Consider the following 27,006-nt stretch of genomic DNA (forward strand, 5'->3'; position numbering starts at 1 on the left):
GACTCAGGTAGTCTGGCTCCCGAGTGGCACAGCGGTCTAAGGCACTGCATCTCAATGCAAGAGGTGTCGCTACATACCCCGGTTCGATTCTGGGCTGTATCACTATTGGCCCAGCATCGTTAGGGGAGGGTTTGGCCGTGGTAGGCTAGCAATTTAAAATCAAAATTGATTCTTAACTGGCTTGCCTAGTTAAATAAAAATGTTGTCTTCTACCACAGGTGTAGGCTTCTGTAGCTAGGCATTGGACTCCTTATTAAAGTTTAGACCTCCCAAAATCCACATGCTGAAGTGAGGTGGGAAAAGCATAGATTATCCTTGCACCCATGTCACTGTGAACATGGCGGTCACTATATATAATAATTTGACCTGTTTCTTAGACTAGGCTTCCTTCTCTTGTCACCAAGTAAAGTGACATTTGTCCTGTAACCGCTTGCGCGCGTGACAAATACGCCCACTCCTTGCAACTCGTCCCCCTCCAACACTATCTAAAAAAAAAAGATAAGTGGCTTATAGGTGGTTTTAGCCTCTCAATAATAGGCTATCTTGGGCACCGAAGACAGAGATTTGATCACACAACAAAACAGTAAGCTAAAGTGTGCATAAGCTCATAAGTTTCATAACTTTCCATTCAATAATTTGCATGAAATCTTCACACATTAATTTCTCTAAATAAAGAAACGTGATATTATACTTTTTTTGTATAGGCTGATCCATAAATATCACACATATTCAGACTTAGGACATTTATGGACTGATAGAGTTTTTAACATTGGCAATGAGGGGAAAATCACGTCAAGATCAAAACACATCAAGCTTCACTGAAAACGTTCCTTTGCATAGAGTGGCTGGCATAATAGAGGCTGTTATTATTCGGACAAAAGCAACCTGGCATTACGAACCACTATTGCTATGCTGCGGCGCTCCACAGATATTCCTGCAGTGTAGTGTTCGAGAAGGGATAGGCAGGCGTGCTATTCCGTCATGTGATTCTCCTTTTTTCTTCCTTACAGTCCTCCTTCGAAGTTGATTTTCAAGCGAGGCAGTGCTGGTGCCTCCTCAATCTCGGCATCTGGAGTGCTAACTAGATGCGGTGACTTTCGTCCCGACTCACCTTATTTTTCCTCACCCGGCGTAGTTTTTAACAACTTTTTAAGATGGCCGGGGCAATTATTGAAAACATGAGCACCAAAAAGTTGGTGATCGTGGGAGTGATTCTGCTTTTGTTCCAAGCGTTTTCTTTTATGGTCGGTGGCTTGATTGGTAAGCATGGTTTTCCCAATTGTGTTCTCTTCTGTTGCAACCTTTGGCTCTGTTATTCGACATCGGCGGTTGAATATCCACTATTTGTCGAGTACATAGAATATTCAATGTAGGTCTATCAAATAATGAAAACAATTTAATTATTTAGTCTATCACTGTTGTGATTTGTCATGTGAAAGTGTTGTCTATGTAACTACTAACAATGTAGCCTTTAACGAAGTTACATTGTATCAAACGTATCAACTTTTAATAAGTTGCATGAAAAATAATTTACTGGTGGTATTCGTCTGCTTCCAACTCAATATTTCCCTCTGTATTTGCATTTACTAATACAAAGCACCTTTCCTATATTTAATAATACCGTTATTGTAAAGTATTGAGTGAATTCACTTTTAATTTGCATAGTTTTGTTTTCTCTTGAAGAATGACATATTTCACTGTAAAACACCATAGGAATTGGTGTGTATAACTTCACTCCGATCCAGCACAGAACGTTGTCTGCCCCACTTCTCTCCACCTTCCTCTCATTATGTATGTCTGCTCCGTAGCCCCAGGCAGGCACCATCTCTTTATTTCCCCCTTGCATCTCCCTCTCTCCCTAAATCACAAACCCCTCTCAGCATTGCATATTTTGACTTCTGCCGGTGCTATTTGCATGACTCTGCTCCCCACTGACACACACACACACACATACATACTCATACAAACTGCCACAAACTCAATGCCTCAGTAGTTGAGTCCTTTGAGGCCTGATGTTACAGATCCCAATCTCTGGTTAGTTTTGGCAAAACACTCCAGTCAGTCAGTCTGTCTCCTCTCCTCTCCAGAGCTGGGTGGCTGCTGATAAATGAGCTTGTTTGGGCTACTCCTGCCCAAGATAGTTTTAATGAAGCTGGATGCCTTTTGTATTTGCCCGGTGGCCGGGGCCAGCCAGGGTAATTGAGTAGAAAGGCGTTCGTCTCCCCCTGTTATTGGACAACTCCAACACAGCGTGAGGTCACTGGGCTGAGAGGCGGCCATTATTGCGGACACACTGGGGTGGAGACTGGAGGAGCCGTGTGCTCCCAGATTCTCAGGGTGCCAGGATAATTGAACTCTGAGGGGTTCCGTGGAGCTGGTTTAATTCAATTTGGCGTGTCTGTGCTTGTTCCCGAGTAGGCTCAAGTCCATTGTGAGGTGACATTGGCGCACCTAGCTAAGAAGACACACTCGCAGAGAGAGAGGTCGTTGATACTCTTCTCAAGATGGCCTTGGATTACTTCTGAGGGGGTTGCCAAAGGCCGAGCCTCAAGGGTTATTTTATGCTGTGTTATGTTTTTGTCTGTTACCCTATTGAGAGTAAATGGGCTCAACGCCTGCTAGTAATCGAGACCAGTCACACTTGATTTGGATAGTCCACCTGTAAATGCTCTCCATGGTCAAACTATCTGTTGATAAGCAAAGTTGGTTGCTAAGGTTAGGGTTAGCATTAGGTTTAGAATAAGGGTTAGGATTGGTATATGGTAAGGTGAAAATGTCACTCAGTCTGTAGAGCAACTAGAAATGGACTATCCAAAGTGTTACGTAGGGGCAGCACAGACCCTGGCATCGTAATCAGACACGTGTCCTTGTTTTAGCAGGATAACTTATCAAGAGTATATGAGATTTTAGAACTGAAGTAACTCCTGCAAACCCGGCGCATTGCAGTTGTCTCGTATTCCTTCACTTTGAGCAGGTTTTAAAGTGAATTATAGTGGCACTGATGTATACATAGTAGAGTTTACAAGTTATTTTGTTCATGGCTGATGTCTGTATCTCACCCTAAGGGCATGGTCTGGCTCTTGTTGATACCTATTATCAATACACCCTGGTCCTTTTTATGGACCTACGGTCCCCTTAGTGACCAAGAGGGCCTTAACCACTGCTTAATCACATAACCCCCTCCGACACCTTTTCTTACCCTGTCGATACCCTTTTCTAGCCCTCAAACCTATTCCGTCTTTCATCCCTCAAGCCTCCTTGCTCAATCTACACGGCACAGTTCACTTTTTTTTTTTTACCTCAACCATATCCTCAGCCTTCTAATGCTAATGTTTAGTACCTTTCCCAACGACTAGTGAAATCCTATGAGAGAGTGGCCAACCTCATCTGGCTCATGAATCTCTATACGGATACAGTATTATGACTTGAGTGCTGGGGGCTTTCCCGGGAGCCACCTTTTAAAGGGATTGGGCCTTTACTACAGGGTGTTCTGTCAACATGGTTAGAATGAATTGTCACTTTGTTTAACCAGGATTTGGCTCGGTTTGATCTTAAACTCAACTTCTTCGCGTGTGCGTACTTTGTTGAGCTTGGTAGCCGTCTGACACAAGTTAAACTCCGGAACAACGCTTTGATTATGAGTTTGGAAATGTATTAATGTTTAAAACCTCACCATTAGCCTAACTGTGAATTAATTATTTGTAGTGCATTCTGTAATTGAAGAATATAATAGGCTTTTACATTTTTTCCCCCCCGATGATTGCACATGGGCTTTATATTTCAGCACAATAATAAAAAGTTACACAATACACATACAGCATATATATATTTTGAAACCTTTATTTAATTAGGCAAGTCAGTTAAGAACAAATTCATATTTCAATGACGGCCATACCCGCTGGGCCAATTGTGCTCTGCCCTATGGGACTTCCAATCACGGCCGGTTGTGATACAGCCTGGAATTGAACCAGGGTCTGTAGTGACGCCTCTAGCACTGAGATGCAGTGCCTTAGACTGCTACACCACTCGGGACCAAAGCATTGAAATGAGAACCTCAACAAAATTGCCAGTGTGGTCCGCAAAGAAATTCCCCCAAAACGCTTATTCCGTTATTCTATAGCTTATACCATCAAACATAGTATTAGATGAGAATTACCATTTTTATTTCTCCACAAAAGGTCTCATCCTCAGGACAGATGACTAGGACATCTTATGGATCTAGGTCGACTACCGTAGTGATCGGGCAGTAACTTAGCAACTCCCCTCTCCCTGTAGCTCCCAGCCCCACCACGGCAGTCCACTACCTGGCTACCAAATGTGTGGACGCGGTCAAACGTCACCAGAGTGGCAGGTGGTTCATGCCCTGGGGCCCTAACCAGTGCGACAAGATCCAGGACTTTGATGAGGCTATGTCCAAGAAGATCGAGGCCAACAACATCGTGTTTGCCGTCCACATCCCCCTGCCCAACAAGGAGATGAGCCCCTGGTTCCAGTTCATGCTGGTCATCTTGCAGTTTGACATCGCCTTCAAAATGTACAACCAGATAGGTAAGGGGAAACTGCAGACTCTGTGATTGGTGTTGATTTTCTTTCATTTTTTTGACCGGGTGTTGTTTTATTGTCAAGTCATTCTTATCTTTGATCGTTGTCTCTTTTTGTGTTATGTTGTGTCTGGGAGGGAGGGGGGGGGGGGGCAATATGTTGTGTCTGTGTTTCTGTCAATTGTGTTTTTTTTAGAATGTTGATTGTCTGTCTCTCTGTCTGGTATGTCTTTGTTGTGTCAGTGATTCATGACGATTCACACGTACAGGCAACTGTATTACCACTAAAATATTTGGGTGCTTTGCCCTTACGCTCCTTGTGGATCCAATTGATAAAGTATTCAGGTGTGTGTGTGTGTGTGTGTGTGTGTGTGTGTGTGTGTGTGTGTGTGTGTGTGTGTAGATGCTGTTAATATTAGTGTCCCCCTGTCACCTCAGGGCATTGCCTGCTTTTGTCCTGTTTATTGTGGCGAATGCATGAGCACCCAGAGGAATGTGCCTTTTCTCTTCTCTCAGTAGATTGGATTTCCCTCGCACTGAGAGAAAGGCCTAACAATGATGGATATGCTGCTGGTTCTCCATAGCGATACAAGCCTCAGGGCTCCATGTCAGTGGCTTATAGTCTCTATAGAACAGGTAGCTGGGGGCTGCTCGAACTGTGGTGGGCTGTCTCAAATTGGACACTGATAGCTTTGCAATTTCCTATTATGGAGTGGAATAACACCTTGCTGTACACATTTTTCACCCCTTCTCTTTGCTTATCCCTACGATGAATTGTAACATGGTATATGGTACATCACTTGGAGTGTTGGGGAGGAGTTTCTCACTTTCCATTGCAGGGTAGTGTATCCTTGAGGTCAGTGTAAAATGAAAAAATAGAAGCCCTTGAAATATTGAGTCATTTTTGGCAGCTGGTGTTGGCTCAATTAACTGTCACCTGATCTGATAAAAGCTACATCCTCGAAGCAGACATCCCACATCTCCCTGTATCTCTTAACATTCCTTTATGTTCAGACCAGGAAGGGTTTGCCATGGTCCTTATCTGAACATGGTACCCTTCAGATCTGTGCCCAATTTCAATCTGAACCCAATGTACTTCCTATACACCCATTACAATATGGCAATAGACATAGGAAAATGTCACCATCTTTCTTACACCAATTCCAGTCCCTTTCTCCCAGAAGAGCCCAGGTGTAGGGATGAGGGTTTGTTTTGGAAGTGTGCACAGTTATTACATTCAGACAAGGATTCAGACATGGCAACCGTCTTCTGATCTGGCATTAAGGGTAATATGGAAGCTTGAGCTTGCTTCTCCCTTCCTTGACTTCCTTGACGGCAAGTGGAATATCTCTGTGTGCGTGGTTGTTGAGGAGAGGCCACTGACAGGGCGGGATCGGAGCTGCGCCAGGTCTGGGCCTGTGAAAGAAGGGATTAGAGGGATAACGGAGGACTAACGAAGGGGGATTGGCGTGCCGGCCTGGGAAAGTGACGGGGGCAGAGATGGGGACAGATGTCTTGCTAACCTAGCGCAGGATGCACGGCATGTACAGTAGGGCACGAGGCACTCTGTAACATCCTCCCCTCACCAAATATACGTTGCAAAGTATAGTTTAGAGCAGTGACGCACTGCATTTTTACCACAATAGAAAAGCTAAAAGTAAAGTTTGATCTTGTTTGACTCTAGGTTAAACTGTATACTCCAACTATAGCTGTGTTTCAGTATGTAATGTTACTCCTCAAGATGTCGAGTCATTAAAAACAAAAAACCTCCAGTCCCAAGCAGGGCGTGGGCTTGTTTAAAGCTTGTGCTGCCAGACTAGTCATCGATTCAATACCCCGTCCAAGAATTCCACCCACCCAGATATGGGACGGTTGTCCACCCCACGCTAATCCGCCGGGGCTAGGCAGACTGCCTCTGTTCACCTGCCAGAGGTTTTACTGTGTGGGCCTGAGGATCACCCTGATGTCAACAGCTGTCTATGACCGAGCCACAGAGGAGAAATGGACAGATTGCCTGTGCTTTAAAAATAAATACAAATGTAAGAGTCGCCATGCACAGAAATAGCATGCGGCTGCATATAAAACGACGCATTCAGCTTCAGTGCTGAAACGTGTAGCTGTAATGTAAACGATCGCAAATCAAATCCAGGTTGTCCTTGCCACTCAAGACCACATTAGCTTGCTGAGCTCTTAGGTCTCATTTTGGTCTCAACAGAGGTCAGATTGTCTCAGGCAGGAATGTTCTTCATTTGTGGCTAGCTCTGCAAACTACCTCTGTAACATTAACAAGGAGCGGAGTTGCAGTTTGTTCAAAGAATAGAACTTCCAACAAGCTATTGACATTGAGCTCTTCGTGATTTACTTTCTCACGGCATCCAAATCTCTCTGAGAGGTAAGCAATGAAAACCAGAACCCTTCGTGTGACAAAATGGCGTTGGCCTGTCTATAACGCAACCTTTCTTTAGACATTTACCATGCTGAAGGTTGGTCCCTGAGATGAATTGTCTTCTTTCTCCCCCACCCCACTCCACCCAGGCAACAGCCACCCCTGGCAGGGGTCCAGCAATAACACAGCTGTTGAGAAGGCTTAGTGGCGTTGGGCACTGCACTAGGGTGGAATGTTTGTGTGCGGTAAGCTGACATTCAGGATATTTGGCGGTGTTCACTTGAGGGGTGGGAAAGAGTGGTATATGGAGACAGTAGAGGAGAGAGGACTGCCAATAACTCCCCCTCCCTCCTTTTCCTCTCTTCCCCCTCTCAGGGCACCGGGTTTCTTTCAGGGCTCTCCAACTTGTTTCATAACCACATGAGTCTCTTTGGAAGGTGGAAGGGTGAAGCACAGATCCTAAAGCCTGTGTTGGCATTCTGACGGCCATTTTTTTTCTCTAGGCACTTAAAACCAGGTTCAGCTCAACGTTTTGCACCTTCAAGTCAGTAATATTGTATCATTGCCAACTGTATAGGAGACTGAATTGAAAGTTTACGTACATGTACGTAAGGCCATCTTTAAGCCCCTCAACAGGGAAATGTTTTAGATCATTAATCATCCTTGGACTATTTTGGGATCAACATGGCACGCCGATGTGAGATTTTGGTGCATCTGTTCTAGAGGTCGACAGATTTATGATTTTTCATTGCCGATACTGATTATTGGAGGACTAAAAAAAGCTGGTACCGATTTAATGAGGCCTTTTTATTTATTTATTTATTTATTTATTTGTAATAATGACAATTACAACAATACTGAATGAACACTTATTTGAACTTCATATAATACATCAATAAAATCTATTTAGCCTCATAAATAATGAAACGTGTTCAATTTGGTTTAAATGTAAAACAAAGTGTTGGAGAAGAAAGTGAACGTGCATTATGTGCCATGTAAGAAAGCTAACGTTTCAGTTCTTTACTCAGAACACGAGAACATATGAAAGCTGGTGGTTCTTTTTAACATGAGTCTTCAATATTCCCAGGTAACAAGTTTTAGGTTTATAGGACTATTTCTCTCTATACCATTTTGTATTTCATATACTTTTGACTATTGGATGATCTTATAGGCACTTTAGTATTGCCAGTGTAACAGTATAGCTTCCGTCCCTTCCTCGCTCGAACTAGGAACACATTGACAACAGCCACCCTCGAAGCAGCGTTACCCATGCAGAGCAAGGGAGACAACTACTCCAAGTCTCAGAGGGAGTGACGTTTGAAACGCTATTCGTGCGCACCCCGCTAACTAGCAAGCCATTTTACATCGGTTACACCAGCCTAATCTCGGGAGTTGATAGGCTTGAAGTCATAAACGCACAAACCGCACAAAAGTGCTGTTTGAAATGAATGTTTATGAGCCTGCCGGTGCCTACCATCGCTCAGTCAGACTGCTCTATCAAATCATAGACTTAATTCTAACATAATAACACACAAAAATACGAGCCTTTGGTCATTAAAATGGTAAAATCCAGAAACTATAATCTCTAAATCAAAACGTTTATTCTTTCAGTGAAATACGGAACCGTTCCATATTTTATCTAATGGGTGGCATCCATAAGTCTAAATATTCCTGTTACATTGCACAAACTTCAATGTTATGTCATAATTATGTACATTTCTAGCAAATTAATTACGGCCATTGTTAGGAATAAATGGACTTCACACAGTTCGCAATAAGCCAGGCGGCCCAAACCGCTGCATACACTGCTTGCACGGAACGCAAGAGAAGTGACAATTTCCCTAGTTGTAAGAAATTCATGTTAGCAGGCAATATTAACTAAATATTCAGGTTTAAAAATATATACTTGTGCATTGATTTCAAAGAAAGGCGTTGATGTTTTGGTTAGGTACATTGGTGCAACGACAGTGTTTTTTTTGCAAATGTTAAATCATCACCCGTTTGTTGAAGTAGGCTGTGATTCAATGAGAAATTAACAGGCACCGCATCGATTATATGCAACGCAGGGCACGCTAGATAACTACATATGGTTGATGATATTACTAGTTTAACTCGTGATTATGTTAAGACTGATTTGTTTTTTATAAGATAAGTTTAATGCTAGCTAGCAACTTAACTTGGCTCATTGCTGCCTTCGCGTAACAGGTAGTCAGCCTGCCATGCAGGCTCATTGTGGAGTGCAATGTAAGGCAGGTGGTTAGAGCGTTGGACTAGTAACTGAAAGGTTGCAAAAACTAATCCTTGAGCTGACAAGGTAAAAATCTGTCGTTCTTCCCCTGAACAAGGCAGTTAACCCACCGTTTCAAGGCCTTCATTGAAAATAAGTATGTGTTCTTAACTGACTTGCCTAGTTAAATAAAGGTGTAAAAAAATATATATTTTTAAAAAAATCGGCAAATCGGTGAAATCAGCTCTGATTAATCGGCCATTCCGATTAATCGGTCGACCTCTAATCTGTTCTGTCTTGTTAGTGTTTTTCATTACATGCATTCTTTCCTGCATACTTTGAAAGTTAAAGGGATAGATCACGCCTTGAAAGTTTCTCCATGTTTTCATATCTCAAACAGTCTCAAACTCCAGATGAGCCACCTTTTTAGGACACATTTTCAAGATATTAACTGAAATCTAAGTGACAAACTTTTTGTGGGCTGATCTATCCCTTTTAATAAGCCCAGTACCACATGTTGTAGCCTTCGGAATAGTTTAAAGTTGCACTCGTCGTCTATAGTGGATGCATTGTCTAGGAAATGAATAGCATTTCATGCTAAGTGAAAGCAAATGAAGTGTCTGCTAATTTGATGGCATGAAAATGACCCAGTGTTGCTCTTAGCACAGATCGTATGTGTAGCAGTCCAGATTGTGGATTTACAGCGTTGAATGCATTCTTTTCATGGCTCTAGGACGTTGCTTCCTCTGGTCTTTTCCCGAAAGGCCGTGACTGTCTGTCATCCGAGACTTATTCCACCCCAGTCACCGCTGGTTTACACCAAAGTATTGTTGTCATGGCTATAAATTGTGTTACGCAATAGGGAATTGCAGGCGGAGAATTTGATTTCATTGCAAATCCACACTTCAATACTGACCTGCTTGTTAAGACACGCGTAGAGCAAAAACAGGATTTATATGCCCTTATAATGAAGTCTCCCCAACTGTTATTTGGCATCTATATAACATTTGGTAGTCGGTAAACCTTTAGGATCTCCCTAAAGTGTGATGTATTGACATCTTCCTCCAACAGAGGATGGAGCAGTGGCCACCATTGATGTAGGTGTGGCCTACAGGGATGACATGCTCAGTGAATGGACAGAGATGGCCCACTCCATAGAGCGAAGAAAGCTTAGCTGCAACTTCACCACCACCAAGGTAAACACAGGACACTATGGAGTGTTCCAACTGTTCCCTTCCCTCTGGGGTTAAACACTTCCAGTCCTAAAGGGTTTTTTGTGCTACTGGTTTTAATCACTTGATTGCTCTGTTTTTTTATTATAGTATTGGTTGGTTAGTCCACACGTGATCATTCAGGTTTTAAATCAGTCTCCCAAAGTTCAGTGGTTTCAGCTGATTTAAATTGAATTTTGTGTTTTAAAGAAATTCCGTATAGTTGGTGTCCCGTCAGACGTGTCTAAGTCATCTCTCGCTGTGCCCTGTAGACATATGAGAACGAGGGTCGCTACTACGAGTGTGACCTGCTGCCCTTCATGGAACTGGGCAATGTGGCCCACAAGTACTACCTGCTCAACATCCGCCTGCCTGTCAGCGAACGCAATAAGATCAACGTGGGCATTGGGGAGATCAAGGACATCCGTCTGGTGGTTAGTAGTGTGTGGGTGCTGGAAGAGCGACTCAAAGAAGTCAAATCTATTCATAAAATATCTGCGATCATTGAATATCCTTTACTTTTGTCTTGGACACGTGTGGAGTTACTTAAAAAACAAAGTTTTTCACATCCTAACTGATTGCCAAAATGGCCAAACGAGATGTTGAGGTGAACTGTGTGAAAGACTGGCTGACGTTTTTAATTTCCTATCCTATCAGGGTATCCATCAGAATGGCGGTTTCACCAAGGTGTGGTTTGCCATGAAGACCTTCCTCACGCCCAGCATCCTCATCATCTTGGTGTGGTACTGGAGACGCATCACCCTCATGACACGACCTCCTGTGCTGTTGGAAAAGTAAAAGGCCGCCATATTGTTTATTGGACTGTGAACGGGATGGTTCTTTGTTGTGTATTACGGCGTTCAGTCATCCATTGGCGTTGGTTGCTTCGTGAGCTGGTGCACCGTGTAGGTGTGCATTGAGAATTGATCTCTAATCCAAAATGCATGGATATCCTTGTCCTAGCTTCATACACGCGAGTAAGGCCTTCAGCCAGGGTAAAACTCAGTAACCCCCAGTGGATACCAGTTAGGCCTTGGGCTTATGGCAACGTTAGCAAGTACAGGAGGAGACCTGCCGTTCGATTAGCTATGGATAGATTGTGCATCTAGGTCAGATGTTCTCAGTCCTGGGCCCCGTATTCATAAAGTGTCTCAGGGCAGGAGTGCTGATCTAGGATCAGGTCCCACTTGTTTGTCATGTAATCTTATTCATAATGATCTAAAAAGACAAAACTGATCCTAGAGCAGCAGTTGGGCAGCTACACTGTTAAATAAAAATGAGAACCAGGTGTAGCTTTTTCAAGACCTGTAGTGGTGACAACTTTATTCCAAACGATAACTAACGCCAGATTGAAATGATGTACCAATGTAATGTAGACTGATACTCTGTGCCGAGAGCTATGTGTTCAGTTTGGTTTGTCCCCTGCGGCGCTGCGTTCACCCCAGCAGGAACATTCGTCCAAGAGCGACAATCTTCTAGCACTCCGCTAACACTTCTACCCCCAACCTCTCCTCCCGCTCTCCGTCTTCCCCGTCGTCTCTCGGGCTCAGAGCCCTCGTTCCCAAGTGACCACGCAGCTCTCAGAAAATGTCACTCGAACTCTGTTTGTGGAAAGTACATGAAGGTCATTTATCAGTAATTGGCCTTGTTAAAGCACTGGAAGAAATGGCAGTAGTCCACACTGAAATAATAAACGCGTCTACACAGAGTACAAAACATTAGGAACACCTTCCTAATATTGAGTTGCACCCCATTTTGGGCGGCGGACCATTCTTGACACACACACAGGAAACTGTTGAGCATGAAAAACCCAGCAGCGAATTGCTTCGTGACCGGCAAACCGGTGCGCCTGGCGCACACCACCATACCCCGTTCAAAGGCACTTAAATCTTTTGTCTTGCCCATTCACCTTCTGAATGGCACACATGTACAGTCCTTGTATAGCTTTCACCTGGTCAGTCTGTCGTGGAAAGAGCAGGCGTTCCTAATGTTTTGTACACGCAGTGTATGTCAAGTCTGTTTCCACCAAAGCTATTTCTTTATATACGGTAGTTAGTGCTCTTATTTCCCCAGGTTGTAGGTTGAGTCCTCTTGCTGCTTATGTCTCTCTTACAAGTTATGGAGCTAGCTCTGCAGCTTGTTTAGTTTAAGTGCTCTTTATACAAACACACACCTCTATCTCTCCCATCTGTATATTCGCAGAGCGCAGGACATTCCATTCATACTAGCCCAATGGAACGTATCTCGCTGCCGGCTCTTCTGGAATGTGATTAATGTTTTTAGAGTCAATTGCACCCCATCCCCAATCCACACACCACCATTTCCCTCAGCCCATGTTCCACCCCCCCCTTCCCCCTCCCTGCAATACACCCCCCCTTCTCAATCCCTCAACTGCACCCCTCCCTCCTTTTCTCCTCTCTATGCGATTATCCTTTCATCTTGTCCCGGCATGCGGGTACTTGCAGCGGTTGAACAGAGAAGCCTTGTTCTGTGTCTGTAATAGGTTGGTTTGATTTATTTATTTTAGCCAGTGTGATTTATCATAGCAGCGTGGTCCAGTGACTGGAGAGATGGAGTATGGAGTCTCCCGGAGGTCCTACCCCACGGCTCCCTGAGGGGTCTACGGAGAAACGTCCAGGTATAAGTTCTCCTGCTACACACTGGGGTTCTGTGTCCCAAGTATTTCTGATGGCGCCAATGCCTTCTCAGCGGAAGTCGTCTATTACCGAATGAATGGCCGCGCACAACTCCCAACACCATTATTCAGTTAGTTGACGACGGCACGGTGGTCGGCCTGATCACCGACGACGATGAGACCCCGCCTATAGGGAGGAGGTGAGAGAACTGGTAATGTGGTACCCGGACGGCAGCCTCTCCTTCCCAACATCAGCAAAACAAACGAGCTGATCGTGGACTACAGGAAATGGAGGGCCAGGCCAACTTCCATTCACATCGACGGGGCTGTGGTGGAGATTTGGCATGGGCCCTCAGATCCTCAAAAGTTCTACAGCTGCACCATTGACAGCATCTTGACTTGCTGCATCACCACTTGGTATGGAAACTGTCCGACCGCAAAGCGCTACACAGAGGGTAATATGTACGGTCCAGTACATCACTGGGTTCGAGCTCCCTGCCATCCAGGATCTCTATACCAGGCGGTGTCAGAGGAAGGCCCCAAAAATGTTCAGACTCCAGCCATACGTCATAGACTGTTCTCTCTGCTACCACACGGCAAGCGGTACCGATGCACCAAGTCTGGAACTAACAGGACCCTGAAAAGCTTCTACCCCTAAGCCATAAGACAGATAAATAGTTAGTCCGGGTAGCTATTTGGTTAACAATTTAACTATCTGCGTTGATCCTTTTTGCACAAACCTTTTTCACTCATCACATACGCTGCTGGTACTGTTTCTCTATCCTGTTGCCTAGTCACTTTATTCCTAGTTATGTACAGATCTACCTCCATTACCTGGACTCGGTTCTGCTACCCCGTGTATACAGCCAAGTTATCGTTACTCATTGTGTATTCATTATTACTTTTCTATCGTCTCTTTTCTTTCTCTGCGTTGTTGGGAAGGGCCTGTAAGTAAGCATTTCACTGTAAGCATGTGACAAATAGCATTTTGATTTGAATGACAAAGGAGATTGTTCACTTTTTTAAAATGTATTTTTTTTACAGTTCTGACCATTATATAAAACTAACGGACATAATGATGATGATATTGATTATGATCATTATGTTAATATAGTGCGTTATGGTGATGACTGGTATTTTAATTTAACCTGTTAATTTTGGTGGTACTGCTGCTGCTGCTGATGCTGCTGTGTCCTCCAGGGTGATCTTTGCCCTGGGCTTGTGCATGACTTTCATCAACATCCCGGTGGAGTGGTTCTCTGTGGGGTTCAACTGGACCTGGATGTTGCTGTTCGGGGACATCCGGCAGGGCATCTTCTACGCCATGCTGCTCTCCTTCTGGATCATCTTCTGTGGAGAACACCTCATGGTTTGTCGCTGGTCTTTTCACCTCTCCCAAGTATTCTTCTGATGTCTTAGTATCTATCCATTTGAGTTAATATGGCTGAGTGTGACTTAAGGAGAATATAAATTTCGCCAACTCGGAAGAGTTAAGTACCGTGAATACAAATTTGCAGCATGACGTGAGTGTGTTGGAGGGCGTTGGCTGACATTCTCCCAGGAAATCTGATGATGTCGTCAGTTTGACACTAGCAAATCAGGAGCCAATCACTACAGAACAGGGGGTGTTCCCAAAGCATGTCATTGGTCCCACGTGGGGGAACACGGTGCGTCTTGATATGGAGCGCAGTTCACAATGGATGTATCTCACCAGTTGGTAACTTTTTTTTGTTGTATTTTCTTGTGACAGGTAAATTTGCTGCAGCATAGCCTATATATCATTGCTTTAAATCAGTCCATTCAAATTGCATTTCTGTACCTTGTAAACTGTCGAGTAGACTTCTCCAAGTGGTTGCCTAACTTGGCCTAGGCTAGATGCAGTTAATTCGGAATGAAACGTGTATTCAAAACGTAGAGCTTTTGAGCGTTTTATTTAAAATACATATTCGCTGCAGTTTACAGCTGAGACTAGAGTTTTGTACTCTTTCAAACAATAATACAGTTTTTCTTTGTTTTTGGAACCTAAGTAGGATCATTTTATTCGAAGAGAAATGCAAGCTTGACGACATACTGTATTAGGTGCAACATTCTGAAAGGTACAGGGCATTCGGAAAGTATTCAGACCGCTGGACTTGTTCCACATTTTGTTATAGCCTTATTCTAAAATTTATTAAATTGTTTTTTTCCCCCTCAATCTATACACAATGCCCCATAATGGCAATTAAAACAGGTTTTTAGAAATCTTTGCAAATGTATTAAAAATAAAAAACAGATCACGTTTACATACAGTGGAAGTCGGAAGTTTACATACACCTTCGCCAAATATATTTAAACTCAGTTTTTCACAATTCCTGACATTTAATCCTAGTAAACAATCCCTGTATTAGGTCAGTTAGGATCACCACTTTATTTTAAGAATATGAAATGTCAGAATAATAGTAGAGAGTGTTTTATTTCAGCTTTTATTTCTTTCATCACATTCCCAGTGGGTCAGAAGTTTACACACGCAATTAGTATTTGGTAGCCTTGCCTTTAAATTGTTTAACTTTGGTCAAATGTTTTGGGTAGCCTTCAACAAGCTTTCCACAATAAGTTGGGTGAATTTTGGCCCGTTCCTCCTGACAGAGCTGGTGTAACTGAGTCAGGTTTGTAGGCCTCCTTGCTCGAACACGCTTTTTCAGTTCTGCCCACACATTTTCTATAGGATTAAGATCAGGGCTTTGTGATGGCCACTCCAATACCTTGACTCTGTTGTCCTTAAGCCATTTTGCCACAACTTTGGAAGAATGCTTGGGGTCATTGTCCATTTGGAAGACCGATTTGCGACCAAGCTTTAACTTCCTGACTGATGTCTTGAGATGTTGCTACAATATATCCACATACTTTTCCCTCCTCATGAAGCCATCCAGTTGTGAAGTGAATTCGTCCCTCCTGCAGCAAAGCACCCCCACAACATGATGCTGCCACCCCTGTGCTTGACGGTTGGGATGGTGTTCTTCGGCTTGCAAGACTCCCCCTTTTTCCTCCAAACATAACGATGGTCATTATGGCCAAACAGTTCTATTCTTTCCATCAGACCAGAGGACATTTCTCCAAAAAGTACAAGTTGCAAACCGTAGTCTGGCTTTTTTTATGGTGGGTTTGCACTTTTCGCACCAAAGTACGTTCATCTCTAGGAGACAGAACACGTCTCCTTCCTGAGCGGTGTGACGACTGGTGGTCCCATGGTGTTTATACTTGCGTAATATTGTTTGTACAGATGAACGTGGTACCTTCAGGCGTTTTGGAAATTGCTCCCAAGGATGAATGACTTGTGGAGGTCTACAATTTCCTTTCTGAGGTCTTGGCTGATTTCTTTTGATTTTCCCATGATGTCAAGCAAAGAGGTACTGAGTTTGAAGGTAGGCCTTGAAATATATCCACTGGTACACCTCCAATTGATTCAAATTATGTCAATTAGCCTATCAGAAGCTTCTAAAGCCATGACATTATTTTCTGGAATTTTCCAAGCTGTTTAAAGGCACAGTCAACTTTAGTACATGTAAACTTCTGACCCACTGGAGTTGTGATAGATTATTTCACTGTCTTATCAATTGTTGGAAAAATTACTTGTCATGCACAAAGTAGATAACTGTAGTTTGTTAACAAGAAATGGGCCACTCAAGGACATTCAGAGACTTGTCCCGAAGCCACTCCTGTGTTTTCTTGGCTGTGTGCCTAGGGTGGTTGTCCTGTTGGAAGGTGAACCTACGCCACAGTCTGAGGTACTGAGCACTCTGGAGCAGGTTTTCGTCAAGGATCTCTCTGTACTTTGCGCCATGCATCTTGCCCTTGATCCTGACTAGTTTCCAAGTCCCTGCCGCTAAAAGACATCCCCACAGCATGATGCTGCCATGCTTTACTGTAGGGATGGTGCCAGGTTTCCTCCAGACATGACACTTGGTATTCAGGCCAAAGAGTTCAATCTGGTTTCATCAGACCAGAGAATCTTGTTTCTCAGGGTCTGGGAGTCTTATGTGCCTTTTGGCAAACTCCAAACTCCGGCTGCCATGTGCCTTTTTCTGACGAGTGGCTTCCTTGTTGGTTCCAAACTTCTTCCATTTAAATAATGATGGAGGCCCCTGTGTTCTTGGGGGCCTTCAATGAATGCGTCAGTCATTTTTTGGTACCCTTCCCCAGATCTGTGCCTCGACACAATCCTGTCTCTGAGCTCCGTGGACAATTCCTTCGACCTCATGGCTTGGTTTTTGCTCTGATATTCACTGTCATCTGTGGCACCTTTATAGACAGGTGTGTGCCTTTCCAAATCATGTCCAATCAATTGAATCTACTGCAGGTGGACTCCAATCAAGTTGTAGAAATCTCAAGGATGATCAATGGAAACAGGATGCACTTGAGCTCCATTTCGACTCTCATTGCAAAGGGTCTGAATAATTAAGGTGTTTCTGTTTTTTATTTTGAATAAATGTGCTAACATACCCATAATGAAGTAGGGAAAAAATGTTATTATGTGTAGATGGATTTAAAAAATATATATTTTATCCATTTTAGAATAAGGCTGTAACGTAACAAACTGAAGGGGTCGTAATGCTTTCCTACTGCACTGCACTGTGTTAAATAGGCCCTGTGATTATAGTCAATTTGAGTGAATTTGTTTACCATTTTAACTTAGGCTGCATGTCCTGCACAAATCAATGAACCATCAGCATTGCATGCTTTATCCCAGCTTCATTATTTGAAAGAGATGTGTAATTCCAGTACATATAATGCAGTCCACATGCAATGAATAAGATGACTAGATGTTCCCAAGACAGCATACATCTATGGGGTTTTAAGATTTGATGTCTTGTGTAATGTAGCCTATCATACACTATATATACAAAAGTATGTGGCAACCCCTTCAAATGAGTGGATTCGGCTAAACTCACCCGTTGCTGACAGGTGTATAACATCGAGCACACAGCCATGCAATCTCCACAGACCAACATGAGCAGTAGAATGGCCTTACTGAAGAGCTCAGTGACTGTCAACGTGGTACCATCATAGGATGCCACCTTTCCAAAAACACAATTCGTAACATTTCTGCCCTGCTAGAGCTGCCCTGGACAACTGTAAGTGCTGTTATTGTGAAGTGGAAACATCGAGGAGCAACAGTGGCACAGCTGTGAAATGGTAGGCCCCACAAGCTCACAGATTGGCACCACCGAGTGCTGAAGTGGGTAGCGTATAAGAATTGACTGTCCTCGGTTGCAACACTCACTACCGAGTTCCAAACTGCCTCTGGAAGCAACGTCAACACAACAACTGTTCCTTGGCCGAGAAGCCGCACAAAAGCTTAAGATCACCATGCACAATGCCAAGTGTTGGCTGGAGTGGTGTAAAGCTTGCCGCCATTGGACTCTGGAGCAATGGAAAGGCGTTTTCTATAGTGCTGAATCACACTTCACCATGTGGCAGCCCGACAGATGAATCTGGGTTTGGTGGATGCCAGGAGAACTCTATCTGTAGTGTAAAGCTTAAGATCACCATGCACAATGCCAAGTGTTGGCTGGAGTGGTGTCAAGCTTGCCGCCATTGGACTCTGGAGCAATGGAAAGGCGTTTTCTATAGTGCTGAATCACACTTCACCATGTGGCAGCCCGACAGATGAATCTGGGTTTGGTGGATGCCAGGAGAACTCTATCTGTAGTGTATTGGGGAGGAATACATTTCTGGGGCTGTTTTTCATGGTTCAGGCCCCTTAGTTCCAGTGAAGGGAAATCTTAACTCTACAATTTACATTCTAGACGATTCTGTGCTTCCAAGTTTTTGGCAACAGTTTGGGTAAGGCCCTTTCCTGTTTCAGCATGACACTGCCCTCGTGCACAAAGAGTGGTCCATAAAGAAATGGTTTGTCGAGATTGGTGTGGAAGAACTTGGCTGGCCTGCACAGAGCCTGTAGGGGGTGGGTCCCAAAGACCCTCCCCATTATTGATTAAGGGGACCTTAAGATTCCTATGTTTTTCTGCAGGCCTTATAATAAGATACTGTTGCTATGTGTCTAAACTCTGCCACTATACGTTGCACAAGCCATCTTTATTAGTCTTTGTGGTTAAGCCCTGGCTGTTGCGAGAGTGTGCTTGCAGGCTGGGTGTGAGTCAGACTGAAATTAGATAAAGAGAAGTAACCACGGTCAGGTTTTGATATTTTGATCTTGTGATTCTAATAAATTCAGAGAAGCTATTGAAAATGTTTGCCTAATAAGGTAACCTCAGGCTTATTGATACACACATACATTGACGTAGCTGAGCATACCACTAAGGAGTGATCACATGTATAAAGTGAGCTGTGTCCTTAGGTGGGGTGCAGAACTTACTCGGAAACATGTGTGCTATGTTCCTGTTGTCAACTTCTGTCTACAATTGCATTAATTAAGGTTTTTGATTTAATTAAAGATATTGTCTGAATGCTAATTTCACCAATGAGCCAATAATTGACAAGGGACGAACCCCAACGAGCCCTGACCTCAACCCATCGAATACCTTTGGGATGAATTGGAATGCCGACTGCGAGCCAAGCCTAATCGCCCAACATCAATGCCCAACCTCACTAATGCTCTTGTGGCTGAATGGAAGCAAGTTCTCACATCTAGTGGAAAGCCTTCCCAGAAGAGTGGAGGCTGCAAAGAGGCGACCAACTCCATATTAATGCCCATGATTTTGGAATGAGATGTTCGATGAGCAGGCGTCCACATACTTTTGGTCATGTAGTGTGTGTATTGGTTAACGGCACAATCATTTTGGCTTTTTCTGGCTTGGACTCAACATGTATTTTTGTAGGGCTCATTGGGTTCAGGTAACATTATATTTGATGTTTCAGGCCGAACAAGGCTCCTATACATATTGTACAGGCCTGTCCCCTAGACCTTGCTCCTTTTTTGCATGACATCAGGACCACATCGGACTGATCCAGTTCGGTCATTGAGTGGGGTATTCTGATGAGTTGGGTTTGGGGGAGTCTGGACCGAATTTGAATGATTTTTAAAAAAACTACCTTGAGTATCCATTGACTTGGTATGACTTTTAGTATCTATCGACTTACTATGACTAGTATCCATTTAATACGGGCAGCAGGTACCCTAGCGGATAAGCACGTTGGACAGGTAACCAAAAGGTCGCTGAACCCAGGTGAAAAGTCTGTGCCTTTTGAGCAAGGCACTTAACCCTAATTGCTCTTGTAAGTCGCTCTGGATAATAACGTTGACTAAAATGTAAATGTATCCATGGTAGGTGGATGCATTTTATTATTTTATCCCCCTGTCTTACTGTTCTGTCTCACTTTTTTATAATTTCCCCTCCCCCCAGGACCAGATGGAGAGGAACCGTTTCTCAATCTACTGGAAGCAGGTGGGACCCATTGTCTTCGGCTCCTTCTGCCTCTTCATCTTCGACATGTGTGAGAGGTGAGGCTGAACCACACTGTCAAAACAAAGCTCAGAGCTATTTAAAGTTTATCCCCACAGATTTTTAGCGACCATTCCAGACATTTGTTTTCCCCACCAGGGGAGTCCAGTTGAAGAACCCTTTCTACAGTATTTGGGCTTCCGACGTGGGGACTGAGTTGGCTGTATCCTTTGATTACGTCGATGACTTCATGCCTTAAAAGTTGATGGCCCAAAGGAGACTAAATTAGGGATGAATTATCTCTTGTCTGAAAAAGCATGTGTCCATGCAATTGTACTGTATATCCCCATACAAGTTTCAAGTGTGTCCTGTAATTATTTATATTATCCTTTATTTTTTTTATTCACAACTTAGGGCCAGATTGTGTATCAGTATTTGACATCAACATGCTAACATTAATCAGAGTCTCCTCTGTTAGTTTCACAGTCACAGCTGCCTCTCATCACTGTGTTCTGTCCTGAAGTTAGCAATGATTCAGTGGTGCTGGCAGTGCCTCCTCCTGCCTTGGGCCATCTCTCCTCCTTATTTACCCTCTCCCAGCCTCCTCACTCTCTGTGTGTGTGTATTTTATTTAACACTTTAGGGGTAACCCACAGGCCTAGGTGATGCCAGATTCATCAGAACAACCCCTATCAGAAACTAGTAGCAGCAAGAAGCTTTTGCTAAATCACTGCTTCCCCTCTCTAGCAGTCCCTCTCTCTTTCGCTCTCTTTTTGCTAACTCTCCAGTCCAGTGGGAGAAAAAAATCCCTTTAAGAAGTTGGTCGTGACAGGGAGACCCATGAGGCGATGCCCAGCGTTGTCCGGGTTACGGGAGGGTTTGGCCAGCCGGGGGTTTCCTTGTCCCCGGCTGGCTTCCTGGTTCGTGCGGCTGGCTTCCTGGTTAAGCGAGCAGTGTGTCAAGAAGCAGTGCGGCTTGGCGGGGTCGTGTTTCAGGAGGACGCATTGGCTCTCGACCTTCGCCTCTCACGAGTCCATCGGGGAGTTGCAGCTATGGGACAAGACTAACTACCAATTAGGGAGAAAAAGGGGTAGAAGTACGAACTAAAATAAAAACGATGGCCATCTCTATCAAGCATGGTGGTTTCTATTTAGTGTTCCTAGAATTAAGTGGAATGTCTGAAAATGTACTTTTATTGCTACTGTGTATTAAGATGTGTCAGGCTGGGGGTCTATATATGGGGCTTCAGTTATAGTCAGTCCTGTCTAATGGTAAGAGTCTAATCTTTCAATTAGCTTAATAAATCGTTCGATTACGTAATGTTGTATTAGTGTCACCATGCACGTTAGCTCCTTGACTGAGGTTGATTTACAGATGGCGTTCATCATCGTGGCGGGGATCTGTGCCTGTCTCTACTTCCTCTTCCTGTGCTTCATGGTATTCCAAGTGTTCCGCAACATCAGTGGGAAGAGGTCCTCCCTGCCCGCCATGTCCAAGGCCAGACGCCTGCACTATGAGGTTTGTGTGTACATAAATGTGTGTGTAAACAGTACATACAGTGCCTTCAGAGGTTATTCATACCCATTGACTTATTTCACATTTTGTTGTTACACCTTGAATTCAGTATGGATACCCAAGTGAAAATGTTTTTTTTTTTAAATTTTTGGAAAATAATTTACATAAGTATTCACACCTCTTTGCTATGACATTCCAAATTGAGCTCCGTCGCATCCAATTTCCTTTGATCATCCCCTACAACTTGAATGCCAAGATGGTGCAAAGCTGTCATCAAGGCAAAGGGGGGCTATTTGAAGAATTTCAAAAACAAACAATTTGTTTTTTTATATAACACTTTTTTTGCTTACTACATGATTCCATATGTGTAATTTCATAGTTGTGATGTCTTCACTATTATTCTACAATGTAAAAAATAAAGAAAAACCCTTGAATGAGTAGGTGTTCTAAAACTTTTGACCGGTAGTGTATATCTGGAGAAAGGTAGGAAACCATTTCTATAGTGTTGAACTTTTCCAAGAGCACAGTGGTCTCCGTCATTGGGAAACAAAACATATGGAACTGCCGAGACTTTGCCTAGAGCTGGCCGTCCGACCAAACTGGGCCAGAAGGGCCTTGGTCAAGGAAGTGAACGAGAAGCCAATGACCACTCTGACAGAACAACAGAGTTCCTTGGCTGAGATGGGAGAACCTGCCAGAAGGACAAGTCTCTACAGCACTACACCACTCTGGGCGTTATTGTAGAGTGGCCAGACGGAAGCCATTCCTTAGAAAAAGGCACATGACCGCACACCTGGCGTTGGCAAAAAGGCACGTGAAAGACTAAGGTAAAAAAAGAATATAAGGCAAAAGTTTCTGTGGTCTGATTAGACACAAATGTGACACTTTGGCCTGAATGCAAAGCAGGCACAGCTCATCACCCATCTAACACCATGCCTATCGTGAAGCATGGTGGAGGCAGCACGCATCCAACCTGGAAGCCAGCCTTGCCAATGTGTTGGAGGAAATACCATACACCAGGTCGGCGTGCACTGCGCCTGGCCCTGGTGTGCGACTCCAGGCCCTCCCTAACCCGGATGATGCTATGCCAATTGTGGGCCTCCCAAGTTCAAGCCTGGGCTCGAACCCAGAGTCTCTTGTGGCACAGCTAGCACTGCGATGCAGTGCCTTAGACCACTGCGCCACTTGGGAGGCCGTGCTCCCCATCTAAGTTAAGAGAAAATGTGCTAAGCTGATATAGACATACCCAAGGCGACTCAAAGCTGTAATCGCCGCAAAGTGCTTCTACAAAGAATTGACTTAGGGGTGTGACTGCTTATGTAAATGAGATGTATATATCTCCTTTTCAATGCATTTGCAAACATTTCTAAAAACATGTTTTCACTGTCATTATGGGGTATTGTGTGTAGATGGGTGAGAGAAACAATTGAATCCATTTTGAATTCAGACTGTAACAAGAAGATGTGGAATAAGTCAAGGGGTATGAATACTTCCCGAAGGCACTTTAAGTCCCTGTCTAAATGTGTGTACCCTATGTACCTAAATCACAGGTGTATGGTGACGGCTTAATTGGGAAGGACGGGCATGTGGTAATGGCTGGAGTGGAATACGTGGAATGGTTTCAGACACATGGTTTCCATGCGTTTGATGCTATTTAATTTGCTCCGTTACAGCAATTATGAGCCGTCTTCCCTTCAGCAGCCTCCACAGACTTAAACATTTGTATCTTCAATGAATTTGGTGTGTCTTTTATTTTTTCATGGATAGTAGTATTAAGTCTAATCTTCCTCTCGAAGGGGCTCATCTTCCGGTTCAAGTTCCTCATGTTGGTCACTCTGACCTGCGCTGCCATGACTGTCATCTTCTTCATCATCAGTCAGGTGAGTTCTGCCTGTGTGCCTCCAGGGGTATCCCAGAAGGTTTTGAAGCAGGGTCGTGCTAATTAGGAAACTCCATTACAAAATGTTTTGTATCGGAAAACGAAAACAACTGTTATTGGACAAGTTCAGATAGTTTCGTTGTGTTTTCTTAAATGTTGTGCCTACTGAACACAACCCATATTGTGTGTCTAGGTGAACGAGGGCCACTGGCACTGGGGAGACTACACAGTGCAGGTGAACAGTGCCTTCTTCACAGGGATCTACGGAATGTGGAACCTCTACGTGTTCACCATCATGTTCCTGTATGCTCCCTCACACAAACGCTACGGAGACGAGCAGTCCAGGGGTGAGTCCAGCTAACACCCGCCTCTAAAGGTCAAAAGTGATGTCAAATGTTATTTAAAGGGCACCATAAGAGTTCCAATACACTTCACTGTGGTGCGCAAATATTGACTCCTTTTTGAGGTCGTAACGTTACTTTCAGATGTATGTTTCTTGTGGACATTTCAGTCTGAGGGAATCTGGTGTGTCTGATGGACAAAGAATCTCAGAGAAGTTCCTGGGAATCCTGTTAAAACCTGTTTCAAGACTAAAGAATCTCCCAGCTCGGAGTAGCTTATAGCACAGGGGTAGGTAACCCTGGTCCTGGAGTGCCACAGCCACTAAATATGTTTTGATTCAACCAATCTGGTAGACCAGGTGTGTTGAATTTAGGCCTGAACTAATCAATTACCTCAATTGGTCAGGTGTGGTGCCTAGTTGGAACAAAATCCTGCGGCACTCCAGGAACAGAGTTGCCTACCCTTGTTATAGGAGGACGTTAAGACACTGCCCAGGCAAACTCTTGAGTAAAATCAACTCAAAAACACTGCCGGTAATCACGACAGTGCGGTACTGCAACATTGACCTGGTTATTCCCCATCATTTGCAACAATCTCTACGAGGCATCGCCAGCTGTGGAATCTAGCGCGCTTCAGACAACCATTTTGAATGTGACTACATCAAATGTTGCAATGGTAAAATGTTGAGCTTCCCTCTGACACCATCACTTTGCCTACTCTTAGTTATTGCCTAACATGTTGACATGCAAAACCTTTCTCATGGTTGTTGAAAGCGTACATTGGACAATACTACCGTAATAGCAACACACCCGTCACTCCCGTTTTAACAACTCTAAATCACTTTGGCTCTGTAGGCATAATTCAATACCTGTTGGAGTTCAGGAAACGGTTCCCTGAAATGCGTTAGCCTGGAGTGGTATCTCGCCTTATCTCTTTCTCCCTCTCTGTCCATTTAATCAGGTCACTGTTTCAAAAGACAAAGTAAGAAATGACGTCTGCCGTGAACCAAAGGGCCTGACATAAAGAGCAAATTGACGAGGAAAAGGTTTTAACAAAAGCTGTCTTTTAAAAAAAAAATGCATTGCGGCGTTAAAAGCCTGCATCGGGGGACAAAATAAGTCCAGTTTTATACATTGTGACTGAAATGGGAAGCACAACAGCACAAGATTTGTTCAGAACCATTAGGGCTCTAGGGATAGAGATATTTTCTTAACACTTCAACTGAAGACGACAAGCTTTTCTTGTATCACTCCGTTTTCTACCGTTTGGTGCCTAACGAGCCTGACGCAGATGACCCAGATGTACTGTGTTCTGATTTGTCTATTGGTCACTGTGCTCTGTTCAGGAGCCAGTGGGGAGGACATCCAGCTGACCACCACCATCACCCACGTGGACGGACCCACCGAGATCTACAAGATGACGGGCAAAGAGGCCCAAGAGTAGCCCCCCCCCACCCCTGAACCTCCCACCTTCTAATACCTACCCTACAAAAGTCCCTCCCTCAAACCCTGGCTGTGCTTTCTTTATCCAAATCCCAATGTCCCCCTTCCAGTCACTGTCCCAAAAGTTCAAAAGCAACTTTTCTGTAGGCCTACGGTCCATTCATTTTATTGCAGACATGGGGCCGGATTGTATATCCATCTTTGACATTTGACACAGTCTGTTAACTATCAGTGTTTGTAATGTTGTTGCACAACTGTACTCTTTCTTAAGAAGTCCAGATTGTGGACTAGCTGCTTTGAAATGGAAACGGAGTAGAAGGACACCGTCTGGTGGTCATAAGAGGGAGTTGTGGAGGAAATCGTGCTCCAGGTAATGTTGCCTTCAGGCACAGTTCTAGGATCAGTTTACCCTCCCCAAATCATAAATGTATCCATTAGGGGGAGGGAGTACAAATCTGACCTTAAGTCAGTGTCCAGTGGTAACTGCATTCAACCCCAGGGCATTCTGAGGCGTAACTGGTTGCCTCACTGAAGACATTAATTTGTTATTTAGAGGGAACAAGTGTTTGTATCGATGCTGTTTTTGACCACCTCAGCAGTTTGACATTAAAATAATCAGTGGGATATACAAGAGTGTGTATGCCTCATCGTCCAACATGGCCACTTTCAGAAGATCTGTCAAAAGAAAGCACATCTCCGCAAGTTGTCAGTAATAACGACAAGCTTTATTGTCACTTCTGTCTGCACTCACTCTCACCTGTACACGTCCATGGAAAGTTCTAGACTACTGGATTCACTTGTCTATCACTTACAAGTGGGGGTTGCCTTTTTGGATTGTGGGGAAAATGTACAAACCACAAGGTCTTTTTTGTGTAACACCAAGTTCATTGTTACCATCTAGATATATATTTTTTATAAAGTGCTTATTCTCAACTGTATGGAATATTGACATGCTGTATTACTTAGTCTGTTGACAAAAGATAGTTTTGAAATTTGAAGATTGTATTACACGTGGGAGTGTAGTTTTGTGCTTTTTATGCTAATTTAACTAACTTTATGCCATGTCTTTTAATATTTGCTAAGTAAAGTATATTCACTCACGTTTTTGTATTGAATTTTCTTTGTCAGTTTTTTATTTTTTTGATAATGTTCTTAATGTATCAGACAGTACTTATAATTTAATTGGAAAAACAAACCGTTTTGCAAAAAAATTACAAAAGTTTACTGAACATGGGAATTATTCCTCTTGTGCTTGCAGTAGTTTATCCTCTACCTTAGCAACTCAATGAGCCTGGGGGAAAAAAAGAACCGTTATTCACAAATTTGTCATTTCAATATTCTGTGTTGACAGGAAGTGTTGCTACAGTATTAGAGAAATGAAATATGGAGTACAACAGTACAATATGTCATGCTTACAGGCTGCTTCTTTCCTCTGTCTCCAGTCAG

At 43.6% G+C, this 27,006-nt stretch overlaps 1 protein-coding gene across 1 annotated transcript; it reads left to right on the forward strand.

Moving 5' to 3' along the window:
- Positions 1-842: 842 nt before the first annotated feature.
- On the forward strand, positions 843-26,660 carry LOC135517709 (protein wntless homolog). The gene is made up of 12 exons (XM_064942252.1): positions 843-1,260; positions 4,276-4,548; positions 10,226-10,350; positions 10,638-10,799; positions 11,023-11,159; positions 14,201-14,369; positions 20,344-20,441; positions 20,542-20,605; positions 21,757-21,900; positions 23,694-23,777; positions 23,970-24,123; positions 25,464-26,660. Exons 1-12 carry the CDS (start codon positions 1,155-1,157, stop codon positions 25,559-25,561), a joined length of 1,614 nt encoding a protein of 537 aa, XP_064798324.1. The 5' UTR covers positions 843-1,154; the 3' UTR covers positions 25,562-26,660.
- The last annotated feature ends 346 nt before the right edge of the window (positions 26,661-27,006 follow it).

The sequence above is a fragment of the Oncorhynchus masou genome, chromosome 3, assembly GCF_036934945.1.
Source record: "Oncorhynchus masou masou isolate Uvic2021 chromosome 3, UVic_Omas_1.1, whole genome shotgun sequence".
NCBI lineage: Eukaryota > Metazoa > Chordata > Actinopteri > Salmoniformes > Salmonidae > Oncorhynchus > Oncorhynchus masou.